The sequence below is a fragment of the Sturnira hondurensis genome, unplaced genomic scaffold, assembly GCF_014824575.4.
Source record: "Sturnira hondurensis isolate 20B ecotype Veracruz unplaced genomic scaffold, ASM1482457v3 Scaffold0004068, whole genome shotgun sequence".
NCBI classification, from domain to species: Eukaryota; Metazoa; Chordata; class Mammalia; order Chiroptera; family Phyllostomidae; genus Sturnira; species Sturnira hondurensis.
In genome coordinates, this window is record NW_028076699.1 from 6,685,048 (window position 1) to 6,713,036 (window position 27,989).

Consider the following 27,989-nt stretch of genomic DNA (forward strand, 5'->3'; position numbering starts at 1 on the left):
TACTATGTGCCAAGCACTGGACTAAAGACAAAGGCTGTGGGGACACAAAGAGGAGTAAGGACCTCTAGGAGACTGGTGTCTAACACAAGACTCAGATAAGTGAACGGAAAATGTGCAGTGCAACCTAGTGAAGGCTGTAATACAGATATGAACAAGTGTTGTTGAACACACAAAGGTGAAATTCTAACTCACTTTGCTTGAAGAAAAACAGGAAAAAGTAACGTACACACTGTGTGTTAAAGGAAGAACTGGAGATTTATCATTTGAAAGATTCCTGAGCAATTATAATTGCAAACAGGAGGGAAAGGCTGTGAAAGGACAAAGAGCTATGAAAAGCTATGACACGCTCTAAATGATGAACAGTTCACAGTGCTAGAGGAGATGCACTGGGCTGAGCACTTGCAACTAAGTCAGGACTTGAGAGAGAAAAATTAGGAGCAGGTTGTTAAGGGCCTTGAAGGACATGCCACACAGCTGGACTTTGGCAAGGGGAACCCCAAACAGATCATGAAGCACAAGAATGATCCAGCTGGACATGATTTTTGGGTAGAGCATGGGGGGAGAATAGTTTCTAGTGACTGAGAGACTAGGTAGAAGGTTTGACAAAAGTTTAAGTAAGGAAATGTTTTGCAAAAGTCTAGGTGAGAGATGAGGGCCTGCATTAAAGCATTACCATGTGGGGAAAAGGAGACAAATCCAAGAAATATTACTAAGACAAGTTTAACAGGACCTGGTAATGGACATGGAAAACCAAAGAGACAGAAAACAGCTATAAACGGCCTGCATGTGTGTAACTTTTAGGGAGAGATACTTGGTTTAGTTATATTTCAACTTAAAAACTAGTTCTTCAAAAGTAATCTTTGTTTAAACCTCTGCTGAAAAATCTTCCCGAATATAATTTCAGACTAAGTATATTACAGTATTTTTATTATCATAAAAATCTGTCTTCTACAGAATAACCATAAACACCATTATCACCCTACACTATAAAGTTTAGATATTTATAGAACTTGACAACTCCCCGGGGAAATTTGAGAATTTCCTTGTTGGAATAAAAGCCTGATACCCTCTTTCTCAAGCAATAAACTGCAAACCAGGCAACTGCCCAAATTTTCCAATCAGCAGAATATATTAGTATCACAAAATGCTTTTTCGATTCATCAACATTTACACTGAACTAAATTCTCTGCTCATCTTCATATCAATTGTGGATGGTTAAGTGGTTAGATTACTACCACGCACAATGTTTTCACATGTAAAAAAAAATACCATCTAGAACTTCAGAAATGTCGAAATGAATGTGACCACAGCCTCTGCTATGTTATCTCAGTGAAAGCCAAACTCAGTTCAGTCTGGAAACAGATCTGGCTTCTCTGTTATCGCTCTTATTTTCCATTTAAGCTCTCAGACCAAAAATCTGATTTTTTAGTGGTTTACATCTTCCTTGTGCTAGGAAAGGTAATATGGTGATTTCATCCAGTTGTCTATTGCTGGGCTGCACAAAAGCAAAAGTTTTAAAAAAAAGTTAAGTGCAGGTAAATGAGAGAGAACACTAAGCCCTTCATTAAAGGGCTTTATCACCTACTCAGTTCAATACGGGCAATGTACTGAGAGATGATTCACAAGTAACAGATGAGAATTTCCAACTTAAAGTTCACTACAGAAGCTCTTAAAACTGCAACTATTATAAGATCCCTCCCAGCTTCTCCACTGACTTTTTAATTTCCTACAGAGCTGAAAGCATACAGTTTAATCAACAAGTAAAACCAAATGTTACTTCAAATTAGCAAAAATAAGTTCAATACATCTCTCACTCTTCCATAACAAAAATTACAGTATGGATGCTGCAAAAAATGCATGATTCAAATATGCTTCCTAGTCTATTCATTATACTCAATTTTCCATAACTGAGCTGTGCCGAGAAGCTAAATCGTTCCTTTCAGTTTCCATGAGCCCCATAAAACTATTCCAAAGTTTTTGATATTTTTGCAAAAGATACCCAAAAAGCCTAAAACCACCTCCCTCCCCACACACACACTCACAAACAACAACATCCATAATTATTACACACACACACAATAACAGAGCCAGGCAAGAACACAGTGCCAAAAATAAAACAACAACAGAAAATGTTTGGCCTGCAACTGAAGATTCTATTAATGGGCAACTGGTCAAAATTAAGCTTTCACATTAAAAGAAACCTTAACTTTTGTGTTTAAAATAAACAATATCTTGCGACAGCTTTTGAAAGCAAAACAGAGCTACACAAAAATGAACCGAAAAAGAGGAAGAGACTGTCTCCAATCTGGTTTGGTGGCTAATGACCTCTGGGTGGAACAGGAGGGCCCCAGCCTCAACCTCCATCCAACTCATCCTCGCAGGGGAAGTGAGCAGAGCTCCCGGGTATGAGAGGGCCCGGGCAAGCACATCGTTGTACTCACCCCAGAGGGAGCCGGAAAGGAGGTGGGGAGAAAATATTAGCGCCCACGGCCCCAGGTACTCAGGGTGGAGGCTGGCCCCTCTCCCGGACCCTTGGGGTCTACTCACTCCGCAACTGGTCGGCAACAAAGCCATTCGCCAAGGCCCCCGCCCTCTGTGCCTCCGGGGGAGGGAGCCGGGGTCCGCTTCTGAGCACCCCTTTTCCTTCCCCCCACGCAGATCTCTAGGCAGCAGCGCAGACAGTCCTGCCAGGTTCAGCTGGTCCCCGGGGCACCCCCTTACCCTTACCCCTGTTCGGCCGGCCCCTCCCCGGCCTAGGGGCCGCACCGATTGGCTGGGCCTGAAGGCTCCTGGCAAAGAGACCCCTGGCGATTGGCCACGGGTCACCTGCTGTAGGAGGTGAGAGGCTGACGATTGACTTGGGGGTGGAGAGGCGGGAGAGAGCAGGCCACCAGTGGGACAAGCGGTCAGCAGGTCAGCAGCGTGTGGGCGCCCAGCGGGTTTTCTAGCACTCTGGCTCCACCCAGACCCCACCGGGCAAAGATTCGGCCTCCCCCGGCCTCTGACAAGCAGCTGCCGCCCCTGGGAAAGTGGGGTCAGCGCCCGAGGGAGTTCAGCCAGGCTTTTCGGCCTTCCGCCCCGCGATTCCTACAGTGGGGAGTAAGGAAGGGCCCGGTCACGAAGTTAAATGTGCTTTACACCCATCGGCTTCTAGCTTAACATCCCCCCAAATTTGGCAGCTGTAGAGCCAAGTTTCATGTTAATAAACTGTTTGTGCTTACTTCCGGAAAGCTGTTTGTTTCGAGCGCCCGGGAAGTGCTGAAGAGGAGGCGGCAGTGAGGGGAGGCGGAGACACTATATCAATAAACAAAAGCATGGTGCCCGTCTTATTTAAAAACCCAGGGAAACACCGTGGGCCTGCTGTCATGCCACAGCTCCATAAGGAATGTAGGTGGCTTGTGAACATGCTTCAGGAATCCAAAAGTCATAGCCTCGAATTAGATAAAAAATTCATACTTAGAAGACCTTGATAGAGAATCATCCCTCCAAAATGCAGGAAATCACAGGCATAAATGAGTAACTTACTGATCTAGGGACAATCTTTTACTGTTCTTACTATTTTTCCTCACAGATATTTATATATACCTGCAACTCCTAAGTGTCTTCAACTTTCGTGCTCTACTGGTACCATCTTCAACAACTAGCACAGTGCAAACTGCACACAAACGGCTCGATAAATGCTTGCTGCACTCTGGTAAAGATCACTTCGGTTTGTTTTTTGTAATTTTTTTCAGAATTTCCAATACCAGCCCTGACCAGTCTGGTTCAGTTGGTTGAAGCATCATCCCAAAGACAGAAAAGTCACGGTTCAATTCCCTGTCAGGCCACATGCCCAGGTTGCTGTTAGACCCTGGTCAGGGCGCATGCAAAAAGGCAACCAATCTATGTCCCCCTACCTTCACCTCCATCCCTCCCTTCTTCCTCCTCTGACTCTCTCCCTTCCTGCCTCTCAAAAGTGATGAAAAAATGTCCAAAACCAAAGGCCATTCCTTCATCTCAAATTCATTCCTCAAGAGTCTGGTCCTCTAACAGAGTTCCCCATATCAAATGAAAACCACTACCATCCACTCTATTATGCAGACCATAAATCTAGCAGTCCCTAACACCTTCCTTATTTCACATTCAATCCATCACTGAGTTGTCATTTTTGCCTCCTAAAAACATTCTCAATTCTGTCCATGTGTCTCCATCACCGCGGCAATAATCTTAGTAAAGGCTTCTTGGATCTACCCTAGCTCCTCCAATTCATTCGCAACATTAGAGCCACAGTAACTGGTTTCTAAAACCAATTTCATTCCACCTTCATCATCTGCCCCGCCCCCCTGCCCCCCCAATTAAAAAACTTCAACTGCTTTCCACTGGGCTTAGGATACAGCTCAGTCTTTAACAACGGCCTGCAAGGCCATGCCTACCCACTAGCTCCACCTTATACCTTCCACTCCCTGATTTCCACACAATGACCTTTCTCAAGCTTCCTCAATTTGCCATGCACCTTCCACCTCAAGGCCTTGGCCATGCTTCTATTTCTATCTTTTACACCATCCCACTGATACCAATCTCCAACCTTCACTCATTTTATTTCTACTTATCGACATCTCCCTGCCTATGTGAATTCTTCCTTTTATGTTCTCATAGTCCATGCAACTCTCCTATATGAAACTTATCACAGCTAGTTTACATATGATGAGTTATTCTTTTTAGTTAACTTCACTGAGTTTTAATTTGCATACAAAAGAATGCATTCATTTTAGATGCACAGTTCAATATACTTTGATAAATGTATGCATACATGTAACCATCTTACATAAGTAAGACAGAATATTTCCAGCATCACAAAACTTCCCTGTGCTTTCAGGAGTCAATCCCACCAACCACTGCTCTGCTTTCTATTTGCAGTATTCTTTAAAAGTTTTTTTGTTCAATTTATTTAAAGTTAAAACAAAAAACAGTTAAAATTAAAACAAAAAACAGTTCACACATCTCTCTTACACCCCCAACTCCCCACTTCCTGCAACCACCAGTCTGTTTTCTGTATTAGGAGCTTGTTTTGTTTTTAATTTAGACTCCACGATAGAGATCATATGGTCTTTGTCTGACTTGTTTCACTTAGCATAATGCCCTCCAGGTCCACCCATGTTGTCTCAGATGACAAGATTTTATCCTTTTTATGGATGAATAATATTCTACTGTGTGTGTATGCACATGCTGCAATTTCTTTATCCATTCATTCATCAAGAGACACTTAGGTTGTTTCCGTATCTCGGATATTGTAAATAATGCTGCAATGAACATGGGGGTACATGAATCTTTCTGAAGTGGGGTTTTCATTTTCTTCAGATAAATACTCAGAAGTGGAATTACTGGGTCATATGCTAGTTCTATATTTAATTTTTTGAGGAACCACCATACTGTTTTCCATAATGGTTGCACAGCAGTACACAAGGTTTCCCTCTTCTCTACATCCTCGCCAACACTTGTTATTTCTTACCTTTTTCATAATTTCAACCATGCTAACAAGTATGAAGTAATAGCTCACTGTGGTTTTCATTTGCATTTCCCAAATTAATGATGTTGAGCATCTTTTCATGTACCTGTTGGTTATCTATATATCTTCTTTGGGAAAATGTCTATTCAGATCTAATGCCCATTTTTAAATCAGATTATTTGCATTATTCTTTGATGTCTATGTTCACCACTAGACTATAAGCTTAATGAGGCAAGGGTCTACATATCTGATTTTGTTAAGTATCATATCCTCAGTCTTTAGCCAAATGCATGCCTGGCACATATTAGGTGCTAAATAATGGATTTCATATGGGAATTGATTCTGAAAATAAACAATTCTGTGATAAATATCAAATTATAAACAGTAATGTAGAAAAATATATTAATTTTGCCAGGTGGTCAAGGTCAATGTCTAACAACTTCCACTGATACCCTTTTAAATTCCTTTATTATCTGCTTTTCTAGCAGTTAATTTTGTGCCTGAGCAGGCCAAGGGACTTAATTCAGTGTTAGCTGATTAAACAGTTCTCCAGGCCCAGGGGAAAAGCCTGTATCTCTAATTCTGTCTATGTACTGTACTGTTTGACCCTTATATAATAGACATAATACTTACTTATATATAATTCTTGCTTACCAATTCTTTTTTTGTGCTTATGTCTTATCTCCCCAACTAGACAGAAAGACCTATAGGGCCATCAAGGACTTTGTATTTAACAATGTATTCCCAAGTGCTGTTTTGTTAAAGTGTCCTCCAAATCTCCCACCATCATGGGTCAGTAGTTTCAAAATCTAATGCACTACCATTTTTGACAGTTTAATGTGAATAGTCAAGTTGTAGTAAAAATTTAGTGGGCCCAGTTAGCAATAGTTTTTACTGATAGGCTCAAGTGTTAAGATTAGGGGTAATGGCAATTGCAAATAAGACTTATGACAGCCACTTAATAATAACAAGGAGTTTTCATCAATTGCACATATATTTAAAGAGGTCACAGCTACGGTCCACAGTTTCATACTAGAGATAAGTATTTCTTATAGTATTTCATATATCCTTTCTCAGGCCTAATCACTGGGGGAGCCTGCCATTCCTAGCACAGGGCTGCACCACCCTCAGCCATTGTTTCAGGCTTAAGTCAGGCAGAGGGAGGCAGATAGCCAAGGAATTTAGGAGACTTCTCAAAGACAAACTGAGGACTCAGGCTATGTCAGAATAGCCAGTGAGAGAGGGTCCATCACCCCCTCTTTGCTGCATCCCCCTGAATGCTTCCTTGAGGGCCTCCCAAGTAATCGTGTCTGGCTTAGGTTGCCCCCACCTCTGAGGGCTCATACCGGTCACTGACTAACCAACCAAGCTTCAGGGATGCTTCATCCAGAGACGGATGAAGTAGAAGCAGAGTTCCTGCCAGGGAGATAAGCTTTGTCTCCTTTGTGGCTTAAGGTCCGAAGGTCGCTCAATCAGCCGTATCTAAGGGGGGTTTACAGCTCCTGAAACCAGGCAGGGCAGTTCCCAACAGCAGATTGTTTTATATGAAATAATTAAAAATAAAAACACTAAGGTTCAGAGTGAGGGAATTTTTTAAAGAGCAAGGAGTCTACTGAGTAAAAAATAGGCCAACTTTACCTACGGCTTTAAAGGTGAAAAGAATACTTTATACAGAATTCATGTACTACTTTAAAGAATATTATTTCTGCTAGAGAGTCCACTAATGTTTACCCAAAATCACATTTGCTCTGATATCATCTCAGCTATAGATCAAAAATACTTTTGGTACAAGTAGAAGGAAAAAAGAAGAAAAAACTAGTTTTAAAATATCAGTTTCCCTGGTAATTTGCCTAGCAATTCAGGTCAAATGATTGAAGCAGGTAACATTAAAAGACAACTCTTGGAAGCAGGAAATGCAACTCCACCATTTTGTCTGATTAGCAACCAGAAGTTTCTAAACTAAAGTCAGCCAAGAAGTTTTCACATGGAAACGTTGGCTAGATGGAATAAATATACCACTTGGCATATGGTAGAAGCAGTCTCCATCTTATGATCAAGCCACCATGTTCCAAAAGTTTGTAAATTATTTGTAATTCTCAACACCTCATCAAACATAAAGAAATATTTGTTTCAGGTGAGGCGCGAACACCCCACAGTGGCTATGGCAGTACACAGTGCTACCTTGTTCACCACTGTGTCTTTAGCAAAAGTGTCTGATGGATGAATGAAACACTAGGAACTATGCTATAAAAACAGCGGCATAAACAGCTAAAAGGCTTGAAAATGGCTAGTCTAGCAAGCAGGACAAAGAAAGTGGAGGGTTAGAAGGCTAATGTTTTTCTATATAAACTTTTCAGTACCACTCAATTTCAAAAATTATATTAGTTTCTGTTGCCCCAATCTTTACAGATAAAATCTGCATTAGTCACTTAACTCTCTTCTGAAGCAACTTACAGATTTCATTAATAACACAAGCTGACAAATTTGGTTAGAAGTACACAGCTCCTTGCCATAGGGTGAACTAGCTCTGTATTAAGTAATTATTCTTCATATTAAATGCTCTGGCTTTTATGTACTCTAAAAGTCACTAGTCACATTAGTGAAAGGGTGTGGGAAAAGGTATTGCTTTTATTTTATATACTTCTACATAGTTCAACAATTTTTAGTTTAACATGTCATTACTGCAGTCTTTAAAAAAATTCAGTCTTCATTATGATTTTTTTACTCTTTGATCTAGACCAAGCTCTGTAAAGGCAAGGATAATATGCCGTTTATTCACAATTACATCCTCTACAACTGTTATAGTACATGGAACACGTGAAATGTTGGACATTTACCAAATTAAGAACTTTTCTGAAACATATTCTCTGTATGTTCTGATTTCAGCATGCACTATTTAAAATTTTAACTGTATTTTTAGAAATAGAAGGCAGGAAAATATGTAAGTTCTCAAAAGGTTTCCATAAAAACAGTTAAAATAAATTTCTGACAGTTAAAAGAACGATAGCCTTTAGCTTCTATAAAACTGTACCATCTATTTAGTTGTTTCCCAAGAGTTCAAGATAGATGGTCCACTACTAATAAAATATAATTAATTTAAAAAATGAAGCCTAAGCTTCTAAGTCCCAATGTAGGAGCCAGAAATTCAACTGCACTCAGCAGAATTGTCTTTTGTTACAGGAAACCCAAGTAACTAGCTACTTCTCCAAACCTTTTATCTGTGGAAGAAGTGACACATCTATATTGCAGTCACTTCCTTTGGGACACAAAGAGCCCCAAGGGAGAAAAACAAAACACATCTATTTTTCTACCTGACACAAAAATAAAATCTAGCCCTGGCTGGTGTGGCTCAGCAGACTGAGCACCAGCCTGCAAACTGAATGGTAACCAGTTCAATTCCCAGTCAGGGCATAGGCCTGGGTTGCAGGGCCAGATCCCCAGTTGGGAGCACACGAGAGGCAACCAATCGATGTTTCTCTCCTTCTCTTTCTCCCTCCCTTCCTCTCTCTCTAAAAATAAATAAATAAAGAGGAAACATTACAATGATAGTAAACAGAGCTTTACATATTGAAGAATAGAATTACATATTCAAAAAAGCTAATCTTCAGTGAAATAGCTTAACATTCAAGAAAAATACTAAAAAATTCTGCTATCTTAGTTACCCAGTTATACATATAGCCATTACAGAAAAGAGGGTAGAAACAAGGTCCTAATAAAGACTAATTTCTCAGCTAGTCTCCTAAATTGCACACTAAATACTAATTTGTGATTATCTGTAGCAAAAGTTTGAGAGTTCTGTAATTATCATACCAAAGTATCTAATTTTGAACAGAGATTTCAAAACAGCTCCATTGTTTTTTCAGCCTCAATAATGATTTAAAGTCTGCATTCCACCACATCTCCTTTATGGATAATGATGTTTTATCCACAGATTCAATGGCATTTCTGGTAAGGTTTCTACCAGCTGCCCCACTCCCTCAGCCACATTCTTATACAAGGAATCATGGCCTTGCTTTCTAGGGGCTTGAGATAAAAAGCTAAAAGATAGTGAGCAAATAGTAAAGTACAAATATGTCAAATTACTATACAGTAGAAATGAAATTCCAATTTGATAACCAAGCCCAATTTCTCAGCTCAAAGAATAATCACAGAAGCCATTTAGTATAACAATTTTTTAAGTATCTCCTCACTTCTAGCATAAAAGTCAAAAACTTAAAGGTCTATACTATTCAATTAGACATTTACCAGAGTGTTTTCAAACTGAGATCCAAAATGTCTCTACCACAATCTTCTGTGTTTTCATTTGTGATAGCCTATAAAAATTGTAAGATGCTCAATTTATGATACACCTATTATAAATTGAAATTATCATTAAGTTGAAAATGCATTCAATATGCCTATTTACCAAACATGTAACTTAGCCTAGACAACTTTAAACGTGCTGAGAACACTTACATTAGCCTACAGTTGGGCAAAATCACCTAACACAACAACGAGTGCACTGTAGCAGGGGTGTCCAACCTGCGGGCCACGGGCCACATGCATCCCAGGTGGCTATGAATGTGGCCCAACCCAAAATCACGAATTTACTTAAAACATGATGAGATCTTCTTTGCGATTACATGTTACAATGTATTTAATGTGTGGCCCAAGACAACTCTTCTTCTTCCAGCGTGGCCCAGAGACGCCAAAAGTTTGGACACCCCTGCTAGAGTATTGATGGTTCATCCTCATAAGAGCATGGCTGGGGGCTGCGGCTCACTGCCACTACCCAGTACCACACACTGCTAGCAAGAGAAAAGACCAAAATTCAAAGCAAAGTTTCTACTGAATGTATATCACTTTTGCACCACTATAAAAAACATTATAAATTGAACCACCCTAAATCAGGGACCATCTATATAAGCACACACTGAATCAGCTCAGTAGCAACCTTAAATCCAAGTGCTACCAAGTTATTTCACTGCCCGTGTTTTTGTTTATAATCAAGTTGGCACTGCGTACTTACTACTGCTTGTCACAGAAGAGCCTGGACCCCATAAATTACATATGTGTGAAGTGAGATCCCACTGACCTCATGTCAGGTGCTATACGAATGAAGGTTCCCCAGCAGTCGGGACAGAACAAAGTGCTGAGATGGCAGGAGCAGCACATTCCGCAGCGGTGTGAGCATGCCAAACGCTAACAGAACCTATACCCTGTCAGGACCATTTTCACACTGCAAGTAGTAATCTGTATGATATCTAAACCGGCCACTCTAATTCATTACCTCTTGTATAATATGGGGTACTGCAAACCCTACAGGATGCAAAATCCTAACTCTTTTTCCAGTGACCAATCCTTGTATGGGAATATCTCAGCAGACGGTTGATAATACAGCTTACTAACTAAACAAAGAATCCGAAAGGTTTCCCTGCATTAATCAGTACCATCAAACACCCACTGAATGCTTCTTACAGGCAAACAAGGGGAGTTTAAGAAGCTCAGTAGCCCCTCTGGCCTCTTTTCCAGGACTATCCTAATTTAGTTGAGTGTAATCACATGAAAACATATCACAAGCTAACATACAACAAGTTTAGAATGACTATGGGAAACTCAACTTCCATAGAAGTTGAAAGGAGAGAGATTTTAGTTGTCTTCCCTCATCCTCAGACTATCCAAATTGCAATTTGCAGATACCCACAGAGGAACAGAAAGAACAAGAAAAGGAAAGGAATAGAGGAAAGATAGAGGAAGGGGAAAAGGCAAAAGATTTGTTCCAGATGAAATCAGTCAATCACAATGGAAAGAAGAATGGAACTAATACATACTGAGTACTTTCTACGTGTAAGGAATATTATGATATCTTACCACAACTACTTTACTGAAGTTTTATACCTATGTTTAAAGATCAGATAACTGAGGGTTAAGTACTTGCCCCATATTATACAGCTATGAAGAGGACAGAGCCAGAACCATGGCTCTAAATATACTAACTCTTAAACCATATTTTGGTACTTGGACAGTGTCTGTTGGGCTTTGCACAGGTACTATGGGGAACATACTATCCATAAGGAAGTTTTCTACAAAACCTAATAAAACTTATAATCTCAAGTTGGAGATGAGTTATATATTAATAAAAGACATAATGCATGTAAAGCCCACACAACTCCTGGCATTTAAGAAGTGCTCATGTATTAATTGCTATTATTATTAAAAGCGGAATGTTACATGGGCTATACAGAAGTAAAAATTACAGCAGAGGCTGAGGAAGTAAGAGATTTTTTAAATTACAGTGATAAGAAAAAGGTGGCACGAAGAGATAACATGTGTCCTGAGTCTTGAATAATTGGAAAGGATCTTGTAGAGGCAAACTTGAGGACGGGGGTGGGGGGGACGCAGAACAGCACAAGCTGTTCTGAAGCTTGAAACCAGGAAAGATTTCTGTGTGGAGCATCAGGTACATGCAGGGACAGGAGATGGAAAGGTAGCTTGGGGTCAAATCAAAGAGAGACTGAAGTCCCCTAATAAGTTTAACTCCATTCTATAGGCAAATGTAATTCACTGAAGGTTTTTCAGTTAATTAATTATAGTTGCTCATTTATCAGATGAAGAAGAGAATTCAGGAATATCAGGAGTGCTGGCAATTATCAGGAGAAATAGAGCTGGCAAGATGTAACAAAAACAACAGTTAAGAGGAGGGGTGTAAGTGATTCTATTTAAAAAAGAAAAAAAGAGTCCTCAGGTTTGACAGGTTAGAAATTACCCCTAAAAGGATTCTCAATTTTCAAACCTCGCTGGCTTAGAGAATAACACTGTCATAAACAGAAAGAACAACCGGATGAAGAGACAGGTTTGGGGAGGAAAGGGGTGACAGACTCACTTGTAGCCACGTTGAGCTTGCGTTCCAGGAAAACTGCAAACTGGCAAAATCCAAAAGAAAAGCATGTAAGATGTAAAAACGGGGGGAGGAAATTTTAGCTGCACCCATGAAAACGGTGGGGGCCAATGGAGGGTAAAAGATTAAGGTCGCTGTCTCAAAGGAAACGTCAAGAGTATGGGTAAAGTGCTAACTTTGAGAAAGAGTAAGAATATTTTTCCTTCAAAATACGTAAAGCACAGGGAGAAAGTGTAAGTGAAGTCAGTAAGAACTACTGAAGAAAAGGAAAGATCATTTTCTATAAGAAAGGAAGAGGCTCTAATTAGATTCTGAATACGAATGAGAAGATTCCACTGTGAGGATTTAACTGGAAATCAACAAAAAGTCAATGAGAGAATGTTAAATAGTTACAGATATCCAATGAAAGTTAGACAAAATGTAAATCATGATCTATATATACATATATGTGTGTGTATATATGTATATATACATGTATATATACACGTATGTGTATATATATATATATATATATATAAAATCATGATAGCCATTTCGATTTTGTAACCTCTAACAGTACGAGCAGCCGGAAACCAGAAGATGGGGCCCTGGTAACCAGAATGCACACATGGTACAAAACATCCAGTGACAAGAAATTCTAAGGGTGACAGCAAAATCAACACTGAAGAAGATGACCACAAGCTCTACACTGAGGGGTGAGATAAATAAAACTGAAAGGTACTAAATGGCCAAGAAAAAATGGAGAACTAGAGCTCAGTCCAAACGAGAGAAGAAAAGTTTGGAAGAAATGGCAGAAGAGGATGAAGGTAGGAAAACTGTGATTAAAGAGAAAATACTTTTAAATTCAATATTATGGAGACATTGCAACAAGGCCAAAGCAGTGTGTTTAATGGTTAACACTGAGATGAAACTCAATGAAAAAGGAAGAAATGTAAATACCCTCTCCCACACCCACTGGCAAGAAAGCTCCATGAGGACTCACTCCAGAGTGCCTAAGTATGTTTCACATCTCAAAATACTCAACAAACAACTACACATCATCTGTTTGTTCCTAAATTCCTTCATTATTTTTTCATTTAACTACCCATTATTGAGCCCTCTTAGAATGCCAAGTTCTAGGAGGGAGAATGATTGAGAGTGGTTGTTGTATTAGTAATGGCAACTAATATTCATTGATTTCTTATGACAGCTAGGCATTATTTCAACAAATTTTTATTTAACTCCTTTAATGGTCAAAACAACCCCATGAAGCAGGTCCTTTCATTCTCCTTGTTTTATAGATGAGGACACTAGAACTCAGAATAAATTCAATGTCAAGAGCTGGAGCCAAAGCCAGGTTCTTTCTTCACCACACTTCAATAACTATAGGAAGAGGATCTTTACCTTTTTGCCAAATTAACATTTAATTACATATTTCTAAATCTCCTATCCTCTGTATGCATTAAATTTAGAAAAAATATATATAAATTACTTTTATGTATTGTATGTATTTTAAAATATTAAAACTATCAGAGTCTAAGACTTCTCAAAGTTATCCTTTTCTTCCTGTTATTCCCAAAGACACATAAGCTATCTTCTTAGCAAAAGGTCATAAATTCCAAAATTGGATCAAATCAGGTACCTGACCTTCAGGATTCTGCATCCTAACTGGGGAGGTAAGAGTTATACATATTGTATGGTACAAGATAAAGAAGAGGAAGACTTAGTGATATGTGTGATGAGTATGGCATATTATTTGAATTTGGGGAATGGGTCAGTTGGCAGCAGGGCTCCACAAAAGAGGTCAGCCTGAAACTGGGCTTTGAAGAAAAGAAGCCACGTGCCAAAGCAGAGCAGAGGGAAATGGCATTTCAGGGAGACAGAGCATCACATGCAAGAATGTGGAGACCAGAAATGAAAAGAAGTGTTCAGAGGAAAACAAGTAAGCAACAGCACTCTAGTAGGTTTATGTAGGGGTACAGTGACATAAATGTCAAGAAGAGCAAGCTGAGCCCCAACCAGTGTGGCTCAGTTGGTTAGACATCCATCCAACAAAGAGAAAGGTCTCATGTTCAATTCCCGAACAGGGCACATGTCTGGGTTGTGGGTTTTGTCCCTGGTTGGGAGCATATGAGAGGCAATCAATCCATGTTTCTCTCTCACATCGATATTTCTCTCCCTCTCTTTTTCCCTCCCTTCCCCTCTCTGTAGGAGTAAATAAATAAAATCTGTTAAAAAGAAAAAAAAAGAGCAAGCTGAGATTAGACCATGAATGTCAGTCTAGCCAACTGTGGAAGGAATTTCATCTGCCACATTTTGTCTAACAGGATTCTTAAACTGCTTATCTTCATATAGTACTGAATGTCAACAGTAACTGAAATTTTTTTTAATTTTAAAAAACAAAAAACAAACCACTTATCTTCTTACTAAATCACAAATGTGCTGAAATGATGCTATAGTCATTTATTCAACTAATTACAAAAAAAAAACCCTAAAGAAATTGGTTTTTAAAACCAACAAAGAAGTTGCTTTTAAAAAGCATTGTGTACCCTCGACCCTACCCCCTTGAGCTTTGTCCATGTGTCCTTTACATATGTTCCTTGACAACCCTTCTCCTATTTTCCCCTATTACCACTCTCCCCCCTCCCCTCTGGTTACAGTGTCACTTTGTTATTTATTTCAATGTCCCTGGTTATATTTTGCTTGCTTGCTTGCTTATTTTGTTGATTAGGTTTCACTTATAAGTGAGATCATATGGTATTTGTCTTTCACCATCTGGCTTATTTCACTTAGTATAATGTTCTCCAGATCCATCCATGCTGTCACAAAGGGTAAGAGCTCCTTTCTTTCTTTCTGCTTAGTAGTGATCCATCATGTAAATGTACCACAGTTTTTTAAACCATTAATTTAGTGATGGGTACTTTGGTTGCTTCCAGCAGTTGGCTATTGTAAATTGTGCTGCTACGGACATTGGGGTGTATAAATTCTTTTGGATTGGTGTTTCAGGACTCTTGGGGTATAATCCCAGCAATGGGATTATTTAAGTCATTTCCACAATTACCTGAATCAAATCTGTACAGTAAGTTAGTTTCCTATTGTATAAAGCTTCTCATGCTTCTACTCATATTTTGCTCTACAATCAATTCTTTTGGCTCAAATTTTTGAGGAAAAAATAAGACGCACATTATACATGAATAGTACCTAAAATACTTTATATTTGTTCTTGTGTTTTGTAATTATTTGTTAGATAAAAATTTTTGTACCATAATATGTTCAGAAATAAATGCTAAAATTTTTTATAATACAAAACTAAGTATCTAAATATAGATAAAAATTGAATTAAAAAATTTAACAAAAGCAAAGATCATACATACAGTAATTTACAGATCTCCTAGTTCAGCTCATATTCACTTCTAAGTCTCTCTTTTTTAATTTAAATTATTTTATTGTTGTTCAATTACAGTTGTCCGCATTTTCTCCCCACTCCTCCCCTCGAACTCCCTCCAAACCAGCCTCCCTCCCTTGCTTCCACTTTCCCCCTTGGTTTTGGTTTTGTCCATGTGTCTTTATAGTAGTTCCTGAAAACCCTTCTCCCCACTGTCCCCTCCTTTTTCCCCTCTGGCTATTGTTAGATTGTTCTTAATTTCAACTTCTAAGTCTCTTAATAACCACATCCTCAAATAATATTTTAATGCCTCTATTTGAATATTTCTAAGTGATGGAGAACTCACCATGTTGTAGGATGCCGTATACCAGTGGTCCCCAACCTTTTGGCACCAGGGACAGGTTTCGTGGAAGATAAGGACCGGGGCAGGGTGAGGGTGGGGGTGGGTGTGGGGGTGGGAAACAGGAGTTGGAGCTCAGGAAGTAATGCGAGCCACCTCCACAGACAAGACAGGGAGGAAGGAGGTTAGAGATCCCTGCCCTATACTACCCTGTCTATTCACGCCAATTCCTTGTATAGGACACAGATAAGAGGAGAAAAGGGGTGATAAAACATCAGTTTTCTATAATTCAATCTTGTAAATCAACAGAAAATCCTCTATAGGCCACAATGTATGCTCTTTCATTGGAGAATAAACATAGAAAACTATCTTCAGTATGGCAGAGTAGACACTTGGTGTTTTTGTCACTCAGCATCTTACGTTCATTATACTAACTTTACTTGGGCTGGGGAGTGGGAAGGACCAGCTTCCACCCTATCAGCAATGTGTTTCTGGTGAAGCAGATAACATCTCAGCTCCAGGGGTGGAGCATATGACTATGAAACCGTGATTGGTCAGGGTTCGAAAAATAACTGAAGCTGAGGTGATCAGCACTAATCCTATTAATCCGATCACATCTGGAAACAATAATGGACTTGGATGAGTTCCAACAAGGGTTGGCTGAAACTGCTGCAACCATCTTACCACTGAAAAGGGAGAACCTAACTAAAAATGAAGCCAACCCAGAAGAACTAGAATCGAGAAAGGGAGACTGGGGGTCTGAGTCCTCATGACCTTGTTTAAGTGCCTACTTCAAACCATACATAAGCCAGGTTTGCTTTTTTCTTAACCAGTTTGTTTTTTTTTCTTTCACTTCCTTTTCAGAGGACCACCCAACACATGTGGTAATTGTCAAATCCTTTTTAACAAAAAAGTAGGTCAACTTCTCAGCACTTATCTGTTGTTAATGCATTGTATATAATTTGGTTATATTAATAACCAACTATTGGAACTAAATTTAAAAAAGGAACCTGGCACATTTTAACATAGCATTTCACTTTCAACACTCCCTTGTACTGTCTCGTTTCTAGATAAAAATCAGTATTTTACTATAACTTTACTATACATTATATATAACACTGTGAGGGTAAGAATAAGCAACTCAGAAATTCAAATTTTTCATTACCTCATTATCACAGTTATTTTTTTTAATTTTATTTATTTATCTTGGGGGGAATAGAAATATCAATGTATGGTTGCCTCTCCTGCATCCCCTGCAGGAATCAAACCGCAATCCATTGGTTCGCAGGCCCGTGCTCAATCCACTGAGCTACACCAGCCAAGTTATCAAAGTTATTTAAGAAAACAGAAAACACAACCAAATACCCACCAAACTAATAAACTACCCAGAAACCAAGTAAAGGTTCTTACTTGAAGCTGAAGAGTATGTCGAAGAATTGTTTCTTCTAAGGCATGGATCCACTTCTCTCGCTCATCAGCATCACGAGCTGGAATAAAAGATTATAAAATTAAAACCTTAGTTTCTACAATATAGCTCTATTGACGGGAAAAATTTTAAACCATTATGCTAATAGAGAATGTTTTTGTTGTGCCATTTTCTTAATAGGTTCACCCTTCTATCCTCCAAATATGCTATCTACTTACAGCAATTTATAAAAACAGGAATAATTGTTTTCAATAGTAGACAAGTTTCCTTTCCTTTCCACTGAGAACAACCAGAAAAGCTAGAGTAATTATTTAAAAACACCTGGTTGAAGCTATCAGAAAATAACAAGGTAGTAAACAATGAACCGGGCAAGATCTAGGTGAAGTCAAACATGTGGAAGATAAGCCTGGTATTTAGGGTCACTACAGGTATTGTAAATTCCAGGAGAGTAATTATAGACTGAGCAATAGTTTAAAAGCCTTGTCAATATGTGCAGGTAGGGTGCATATGAAAACACTATGTACTAACTTAATTTTTCTGTGAACCTAAAACTGCTCTAATGTTGAAGTCTATTTAAAAATAAAAATAAAATGCCTTGTAAGGCTGAAAGTTAGAAACTATAGCCCACCAACTGTGTGGCCTTTGGTGAACAGGTCATGTTTTGGGATCTCAAAGGGCTGTACCTTGGGATTAAGAATAAAAGAATTAAAACAACTGCTCAGCCATCTGGGTGGCCCAGAAAAGTCTAGATGCCTGAAATGGATTAAAACAACCCCAGGGAGTTAGCGACTCCAAGGCACCTGGCTAGCAAAAGCACATGAAGATCTTTTCTGCAAAAGAAAGCAGCTTAGCTGCTAAATTATTTCTAAAAACAGTTTTCAGATACAATGTCTAGCACATAAGCAAAGATAACCAAGGACACAATGAGACAAAACTACACATAAATGAAAACCAAGACAAGAGAAACAGGTCAACAGAGCTCCAGATATTTGAACAAACAGTCCCATGCTTTGAAAGTAACTATGCTTACTACGTTCAACAAAAACTAGAAACTTTGACAGACACTTAGAAACCATTCTATAAATGATATTTTTATTAACTTTTTCAATTATAAATAATATAGATTTTTAAATAATTAAACATAAATTCTGGGAATATAAGACAGAAAACTTTACTTGAACAAGAATTAAATAAAAATAATTTTTTAAAAAATAAATAATTAATTAAACATTCAAAAGTTGAAAACATAGTAAGAAAAATTAAGAACTCAATGATGAGTTTAACTGAAGATCAGATGAAATAAAGAGCAGAAAAAAACTTATCAGAACAAAAAAGAATGATCGCTTCTCGGCCTTTTGGCTAAGATCAAGTGTAGAACAAAAAAGAATGAGTCAAAAGGATACAAAATGTAGAAGAAAGGGTAAGCAACATAGAGAGTGAGAGGGTGTAATATCTATGTAATTGGAATACCAGACAAAGACAAAAGAAAAAATGTAAAAGCAGCACTTTTTGGCTGAGAATTTTCCAAAACAGATTAAAGACACTGAGCCACAGATTTTGGAAACCCTAACAATTCCAAGAAGAATATTTGGTTTACAGCAAAAATTACTATAAACCGAATATACAGAAAATATCTTAAAAACAGCCAGGAAAGGGGTGGGGGTGGGGGCAGTGGGGTATAGGGGGTAGACATATTACTATATTACTCTGAAAGAAACAACAACTAAATGGAGCTAAAGTATCAAGAGAAAGAATGACAACCAGAAGACAATAGAGTACTACATTCAATGGTTGAAGGATATAACTTCCAATCTAGAATTCAGTGAAAAATACCTTTCAGGAATTAAGATAAAGTCACTTTCAGTCCAACAAAAACAGGATATTTGTCACCAGCAGCACTCAATGAAAATTTTAAAAGGCATCCTTCATACATGAGGAATAATAATGGTGAAGGAAGGTAGGAGAAGTAGGAATGAATACAGAACAAAAAAATCATGTTACAGTACATGGTAAAACTAAGTAAATAGTTACAAATATGGTAAGAGAGAACTATATTTGTATGGTTCAGAAAACCAAAATGATTTCTGGGTGTTACCAATAAGAATTGGAGGTTATCACTATGAATTCATGGTTTTGAGTATACATGTAAATAAATACATACACAAACATGGACATGGATACATGTGTGTGCACAATACCACAGGTGTTGATTTCCAAACACCATTCCCCATTAAAAGGAACAGGGTTCCCTGGGAAAATTGTTATTACAGAACTAAGACAGAGAAGGTAGAAAATAAGCCTTAAACACCTTTTTTGTGTGGGGGCCAGAAAATAAGAAAATACTAAAAAAATCATAGGGACATGTCAACAGAAGACAGAAGTCAGTTTAAAGGGAATTCTACTGGCCAAATCAAGGGCAATTTGAGCATCAAAATAAATAATGGTAGTGACAAATTTTAATCCATTGAGTAAAACCGGAAAACCATGAGTTAATACTGATACACACATTGAAGGTTTGATGAGGAATGGGATCTTAGCATAGCTTCAAAATACACCCCTACAAAATATTAATTAAGAGAAGAAAAAGATAATATTTAACAATAAAAGTCTGGCAGATACTGCCTTAATTAGGTAATCAAAGTAGTTGTCATCAGTAACAGGACAAACTGAAATCATTTCAGTGATCTTTGGGCCAAAGATAATGTAATCGGAACCAAATTATAAAGAAACACCAGAAGAAAACAAACTGAAGGACGTTCTACAAAATAATTACTCTATAACCTTTAGAAGTATCAAGGTCATAAAAGTCAAGGAAAGACTAAGAAACTGTTCCAGATTAAGGAGACTAGAGAGAGAGAAGTAATGCAGGATGGGATTCCGAATCACATCCTCTTGCTGTAACTGACATTACTGGGACAACTGGCAAAACTTGAACAGAGTAAGGATTGGTTGGTATCAATGCATCTGGTTTTAATGGTTGTATAGTGTGTATACTGGAAAATTTCCGTGTTTGCAGGAAATATACAGTAAAGCATTCGTAGGTTATGGGACAGACAATTAGCAATTTACTGAAAAACAAAATGGTTCTATGGGGAGAAGTTCTTTGTACTATACTTACTGTAACTTTTCTGTAAGACTCTTTTAATTTTTAAAAAATTATACCTAGCCCTGGCTGGTGTGGCTCAGTGGATTGAGCGCCGACCTGTGAACCAAAGGGTCGCTGGTTCAATGCCCAGTCAGGGCACATGCCTGGGTTGTGGGCCACGCCCCCAGTAGCAGGCACTTAAGAAGCAACCACCCACTGATGTCTCTCTCCCTCTCTTTCTTCCTCTCTTCCCCTCTCTAAAATAAATAAATAGACCTTTAAAAAATTATACTTGAAACATTATGATAAATAAGAAAGACATTAAATAAATGGAAATATCATTTTATGGATTTAAAGACTCAATACTGTAACAATTTTCAAATTGATCTATAGATTAAATGCAAAGTAAGTTAAAATTCCAAAAGGCATTTTTGGAATTTGTCAAGTTGATTCTAAAATACAAATACAAATGGTACAAAAGGTTAAGAATAGTAAAAGCTTTCTTGAAAAGAGAGAAGTATTCTTAGAGGGTTTATTCAATTAAATATAAAGTCTTAATTCTAAATCTACAGTACTTAAGAAAATGTGGTATCGTAACAAAGACAGATAAATAAACCATTGAATAGAGCCCAGAAACAGGCCCACTGATATATATGGACACTGGCTTCATGACAAATGTGGCACCAACGAGAATAAAGTTAAAAAATAATCTTTCAATAAATGGTGCCAAGACAAAACTTAAAAAAAAATAAGTCTGACCTTACTTTGTACTATATACAAAAATCAATTGTAGGCAGTTCCTTAATTCTCAAGTGTGAAAGAAAAACAATAAAGTTTCCAGAAGGCAAAACAGGAAATTTCATCATAACCTTGGGATAGAGAAGAAGCTTCTTTAAGAAAAATCTTATTTATGTATTTTAAGAGAGAAGGGGAAAAGGAAGGAGAAAAGAGAGGGAGAGAAACACTGAATGGTTGCCTCTAGTACACTCCCCCACCAGGGACTGAACCTGCAACCCAGGTTCAGTCCTAACCAGGAATCAAACCAGTAACCTTTTGCTTGGTAGGCTGATGTCCAACCAACTGAGCCACAATGGTCGGGGGGATAAAAAAGCTTCTTAAACAGGATATGAAACTCTTAATTATAAAAAAAAAATAACTGATAAATTTAACTATCAATACATCAAAGTTAAGATTTTTGGTTCATCAAAAGACACCATTTAGAGAATGTCATGATAAGTCACTGTGATACACGTAGTTAAAAAAATATGAACTCTACATCCCTGTCCAGGTAGCTCAGTTGTTGACAGTGGCGCCCCAACAGGCCAAGGTTGCAAATTCAATACCTGGTCAGGACACATACAAGAATTAACCAAGGAATGCATAAATAAGTGAAACATCAAATCAATGTCACTATCTGTCTGTCTGTCTGTCTCCCCCTCCCCCTCCTTCCCCACCCCTTCCATTCTCCCTCTCTCTAAGAGTAGTATTTAAAAAAGAATGACTCTACAGACAAAGGAAGGCAAATACCATATGATTTCACATATATGTGGGATCTAGAGAAGAAAATAAATGAACAAACAAAACAGGCTCATAGTCACAGAGTACAAACTGATGGTTGCCAGAGAGGAAGACTGGGGTGGGGGCAGGGTAGGAAACAAAAGGACAGGGATTGAGAAGCACAAATTGGTAGTTAGAAAACAGTCATGGGGAAGTAAAGTCCTGCATAGGGAATACAGTCAATAATATTGTAGTAACTATGTATGGTGCCAGGTGGGTACTTAATCAGCACCAAGTGGGTACTTTGTAAATATATAACTGTCTAATCACTATGCTGTTCACCTGAAATTAATATACAATAATACTGAATGCCAACTGTAATTAATTAAAAATAAAATTAAAAGAAAAAGAACATGGACTCTAGAGCTAGAATGCCTAGGTTCAACTGTGAGCTTTGCTATTTATTAACCATGTCTTTTAACAAGTTGCTTAACCTTTCTAAAGCTTCAGTGTCCTCATTTCTAAAATGAGGACAGTAATAGTATCTATCTCATAAGATGATTGTAGATTTTAAATAAGTTAATACTAATATAACACATGGATAGGTACCAAGTTCACCAGATTCTTCCTTGATAGAATTAGTCCCACTCTCTATCCTTTCTTTCAATTCCTACTGACAACATGCTGATTCAAGCACTCCTACAGTCTCTTGCCTATAAACAAAAGATCACCACAAATGGAGACGATGCACTAGATCCTGCTGTCTCCAACACAGCCTGCACACCTCACTTGGAATGCTGTCTCCATCAAAACCCTCAGCATTCTCCCATGTCCTGTAGAATTCACCTAACCTCCTGAACAGTAAAAATCCTCCACATCTTCTATTTCATGCCCTTTTTACAGGAACCAAACCATCTTTACATTGACCTATAAACATTCTAAGTGAATTATCTTCCCTCTCATGGCATACTTGCCCCTCTGGAACTGTAGGACGGACTCCACCCTCTTTCCCATCTATCTAAACCCCACATCCCTCAGACCAAGGGATATTGGTTCTCCTCAAGGAAGCCTTACCTAACTAATCCAAAAGCAGTGATCCGTAGGGAACCGCTTTGCATGGCATGAAAATGTAGCTCAGCCTCCTTGTGGAAAACCAGTGGGGAGCGAGTGGCACACAGCACCACACCCATGGAGATTTTCCCGTGGGGAATCAGGCCTGCATTGTACCTAGACTGCTGTGAGACTTGCTTTTGCTAAAACTCCCTCACCCTGAACTAAGGCAGCAAGTGCTTACTGCAACTTCCTAAAATCTGAGCTAAAACTCCAAAGTATGCAGTGTGATCGGTTCAACCACTTTCCCCCTTGGTCTGCAACATCCTTCTCTTTGAAGTAATTAGCAACATTCTTTCCTTTGTTATCTGTAAAAGGTAATCACCTGCAATGAATCTGTGCATAACAAATGAGGACTACCCCCCAGGCAATGTACCCAAAGAAGCAATAAAAGCCTGTCCAGGTGGGGGTTGGGCTCTCTCAGAGATCAGCCATGCCATCCCTTTTTCTACACAGGATTTCTGTAGTCTGTGTGTATTTGCTCACTAGCAGTCACAACATATACGGACCCTGCAGGCTACTATCCGCATCAGTGATCTCTCTCTCCTTTAAACTCCTAGAGGACTTTTAAATGCCAATATACCACACAATTGTTCTTTGATCAAGTATTTACTTACTACCTATAAAATTGAAATCTTATACTGCCCCCACAGTTTTTACACTTTTCACATGTTTATGTTTTATATCTATGGTTAAAATGTAAGTTCTCTGATAATAACCATACTGTTTAACATAATACTAGATATATCCAGCCATCTTTCCATTCTCCTGTCCATCCATCTATCCATCCACCCACCTGTTTATTGCAGAATTATTGTATACCAAGTACCGTGTAGAAACTAGGGATGTAAGTTCAAATAAGAGTCAGGCCCTGTCTTTATGACAGGCATCAAGTGACAGAGAGATACATTCGTAAACTGACAGCTGCTACTACACAGAATGACTGGTAGGACCAGAGAGGAAATCAGTATGATAAATAAATGGCTCAAATGCTCCAACCAAAAGACACAGGGTAGCTGAACGGATAAGAAAACAAGACCCATATGTATGCTGCTTCCTAGAGACCCATCTCAGATCAAAAGATAACACAGACTAAAAGTAAAAAGATGGAAAAAGATATTTCATGCAAATAGAAAGGAAAAAAACACTGGGGTAGCAGTACTTATATCCAATAAAATAGACTTCAAAACAAAGGCTATAGTAAGAGACAGAGTGGGGCACTACTTAATGATAAAAGGAACAATCCAACAAGAGGATATAACTTTAGTAAACATTTACACACCCAACATAGGAGCACCTAAATCTGTAAAGCAAATCTTGATGGACATACAGGGAGAAGTTGACAGAAATACAGTTTTAACATCCCACTGACTTCAGTGAATAGATCTTCTAGACAGAAAATCAGCAAGGAGCCAGTGGCTTTAAACAACACACTATACCAAATGGATTTATTGGAATCTTCAGAGCATTTCACTCCACCAAAAACAGAATATACATACTTTTCAAGAGCACATGGAATGTTTTCTAGGATGCACCACATGTTTGGACACAAAACAATTCTCAGTACATTTAAGAAGACTGAAATCATATCAAGCATCTTCTCTGACCACAGTGCTATGAAACTAGAAATCAATCACAAGAAGACAACTGAAAAACATACAGAGACATGGAAGCTAAATAACATGTTAGTATATTGTGATGACGTTGTACCTAGAAGACAACAAAAATAAACAGAGTGTCAAGGCTTCAAGCAACCCTGGGCCTGTTAATAAGCCTCATCCCATCCCCTTCTTGCTAGACAAAGTCCTTCTTCTACGATAACAATAACAAGCCTTCCTGCGATTTGGAGACAGCATGAAATAGAAAGTAGAGCCAAAAACTTTAGTCAGAAAACTTGGGTTCAAGTTAAATTATTTTTGTGTGACCTCGGGAGGACAGTACTTAACACCTCTGAGTTATATCCACAAATTTCAAAAGGGGTTAATATCACCAACTATCTCAGAGGTTTCTGGTGAAAATCAGGTGAAATGAGGTATGCAACACTGGGGAGCCAGTGAGGTCAAGGGCCCTTAGGGCAAAATTACTTTATGATAATACCAGGACACCTCTGTGTGTTTTCACTGTGTTGACACCTGCACTGAGGGTACAAGAGCAATGGCCGCAAAACTGCTGGCATCTCAGCAAAAATAGAGGCAATAGCACCAAAGATTCATTCAAAGTACCAGATAGACCGTAGAACTTAATGTAATAGAGTATTTTCATATATAAAGCTCACTACCATAGTTTCAGATTCCACATTGCAACTAACCTATAAGAAACTATCACTTGTTGAGTTCTGGAAAAGTATCACAAAATAAAATTCACAATTATCTGAAAAGGCTATTAAAATATCCCTCCTTTTTATAACCATGTCTGTATGAAACTATGCTTTCTTCATATACTTCAACCAAAACCACATATCACAAAAGATTGAATGCAAAAACAGACATGAAAATCCAACTATCTTCTATTAAACCAGATATTAAAAAGATTTGTAAAAATGTAGATGATCATTTTTCTAATTTTTTTATTTGGGAAATCAGCTTATTTTCTCATAAGCTGTTATAGTATAATGGGTTTGTTATTGATATTTTAAGTGAATAATTTTTAAATCTCTTAGTTTGAATTTCTAACTTGTAATTATCAGTAGATGTAACCCATGTAAACAAAAGCTCTTTGGAGTCCTCAATAAGTTTGTAAAGGGATCCTGACACTACAAAGTTTCAGAATCAGCCCTGGCTGGTGTGGCTCAGTGGATTGATTGCCAGCCTGCAAACCAAGGGGTTGCTGGTTCGATTCCCAGTCAGGGCACACGCCTGGGTTGCAGGCCAGGTCCCCAGCTGGGGGCACATGAGAGGCAACCACACATTGATGTTTCATTCCCTCTCTTTCTCCCTCCCTTCCCCTCTCTCTAAAGGTAAATAAAGAAAACACTTTTTAAGTTTCAGAATCACTGGTATATACTGTATGTGAGTACATCTTATTTGAGTACCTATTGATTGCCTCCTGTACTGGAATGACAGCTCCTAGAAATCAGAAGCTTCTTGGTCTTATTTGTTGTTGTATATCTAGCACTTAGCAAAGCACCCTGCATGTTTTATAGGTACTCATTATATATTTGTGAGTGGGTACATGAAAGATGCTGAATAAAAACATTCCATTTAGATAATTAGGTGGTTCAAAGTGCCGCAGACTGTAATTTGTAACCAGTTGGGACAGGCTGAGTGCTCAGAGGGTGGTTTTTAAAGAAAGTAATAAAGAGGTGTGGAGAGAGAAAAACCAATTCACAGGACTCTAAATCTAAAGTAATCTAAACCATGTTTTGATATTCAGAGGTCTAAGCACCATAGCTTAAATAAACTGCTTATCGTAATTAAGACAGTGGCAAGATCACATTAGAGAAAGAATGATCTCTGTACTTTATTACATTTTGTACAAGCTTCTATCAATGCACCTATAACACAATAATGCTCATCTGTTAACATTTTTTCCTTCCATTGCTCAGCAGTGTATTCCCTGAGCTTTGGGATGGAATCTGATGCATAGCTTCTTTATTCTCAAAGCTTGACATGTTCTTAGAAAATAAGAACATGAAACTCATAATTATCAGAAAAATGATAATTTGTCATCTTTTTAAATGATACCTTCTCAGAGCTCCTGACCAGCATACACTAAATCCTGGACCCCCCCCCACCAAGAATTCTCAATCCCCCTAATCCTCCTCTACTTTTTCATTTTTTCATTGTAACTCACCCCATCACACACATACACACACACAACACATTTTTAGATTTAGAGCCTGCCTCCTGCCACTAGAATGTAAGGCAGGAGGCAGGCTATAAAGGCAGGGATCCACAAAGGCAGGGATCTTTATCTGTTTTATGTACTGATGTATCCCAAGCCCCTAGAATCATGCCAGGCAAACAAGTGCTCACTAGATATTTGTTGAATGACGAATAATGATCCATTGATTTCATTATTCAGTGTATGGTTCCATTTTTTAATATTTGGAATCTAAAAATAGGATTTCTTTGGAAATTTCCAAAAGAAATCATTATTTCTTAAAATTTCCTAAGAAATCATTATTTTTGCTTAGTATCCCTTCAAGCTGCCATAATTGACTCCCTCAATTCTTTTGAACAGTTTTAGCTAAAGCCTCCAAACTGCTGAATAAAACACAAGCAAATACTGACCAAAGTTTCTCCCTCACAACCTCTGCTTTGACTATCTAAAGAAATACTGTGCTTCTCCTGGACAGAGTCAGCACTGTACTGGGCAACTGGTACCTTTCATTGAGGCAAAACAGACAAGAAAACCAGATGTAGATTGATGGGTTTGTTTCAATTCATTCTATAATCACATGCTTGTAAATCAACGTATCCCAACCAATCAGAAATCCTCACCAAAGTTACATGTAAATATACACCAGTAATTTTAGTTTCTGCAAAAGATGTTTCCTAATTACTTTAACTCCAGGTTTTAGTAAAGAGGCCACTATTCCTTAAACTTGAATTTAAGAAAAATTAAGATTTATGTTTTCAATCTTTAAGTCTTACAATACTGACAGGGGGTAGAAATTAGGAATATCATTAGGAATAGGATGGTTTTAGAGAACTCACCCAGACATCAATAAAAAGGGTGATTTGGCAGAACAGGGACCAGAAAAGGGAGAGAAGGGAGTTAAAAAGTTACTTAGGGAATAAAGAAAAGGTAGGGTCTAATGGAGATTGTGAACCATTCAATGCTGAGACAGTGTAAGGGATGCA

The 27,989-nt window shown here is 38.2% G+C and overlaps 1 protein-coding gene across 8 annotated transcripts in view; it reads right to left on the reverse strand.

The window, feature by feature from the left end:
- The window catches only part of OSBPL9 (oxysterol binding protein like 9), a 132,905-nt gene that overhangs the window by 59,266 nt on the left and 45,650 nt on the right, over nt 1–27,989 (reverse strand). For 5 of the 8 annotated variants that reach the window (XM_037043299.1, XM_037043298.1, XM_037043297.1 and 2 more), the window contains one exon: nt 17,477–17,553. In XM_037043299.1, the coding sequence (XP_036899194.1) occupies nt 17,477–17,553 (77 nt within the window). The other 3 variants (XM_037043303.1, XM_037043300.1, XM_037043302.1) reach the window with 3 other exon arrangements.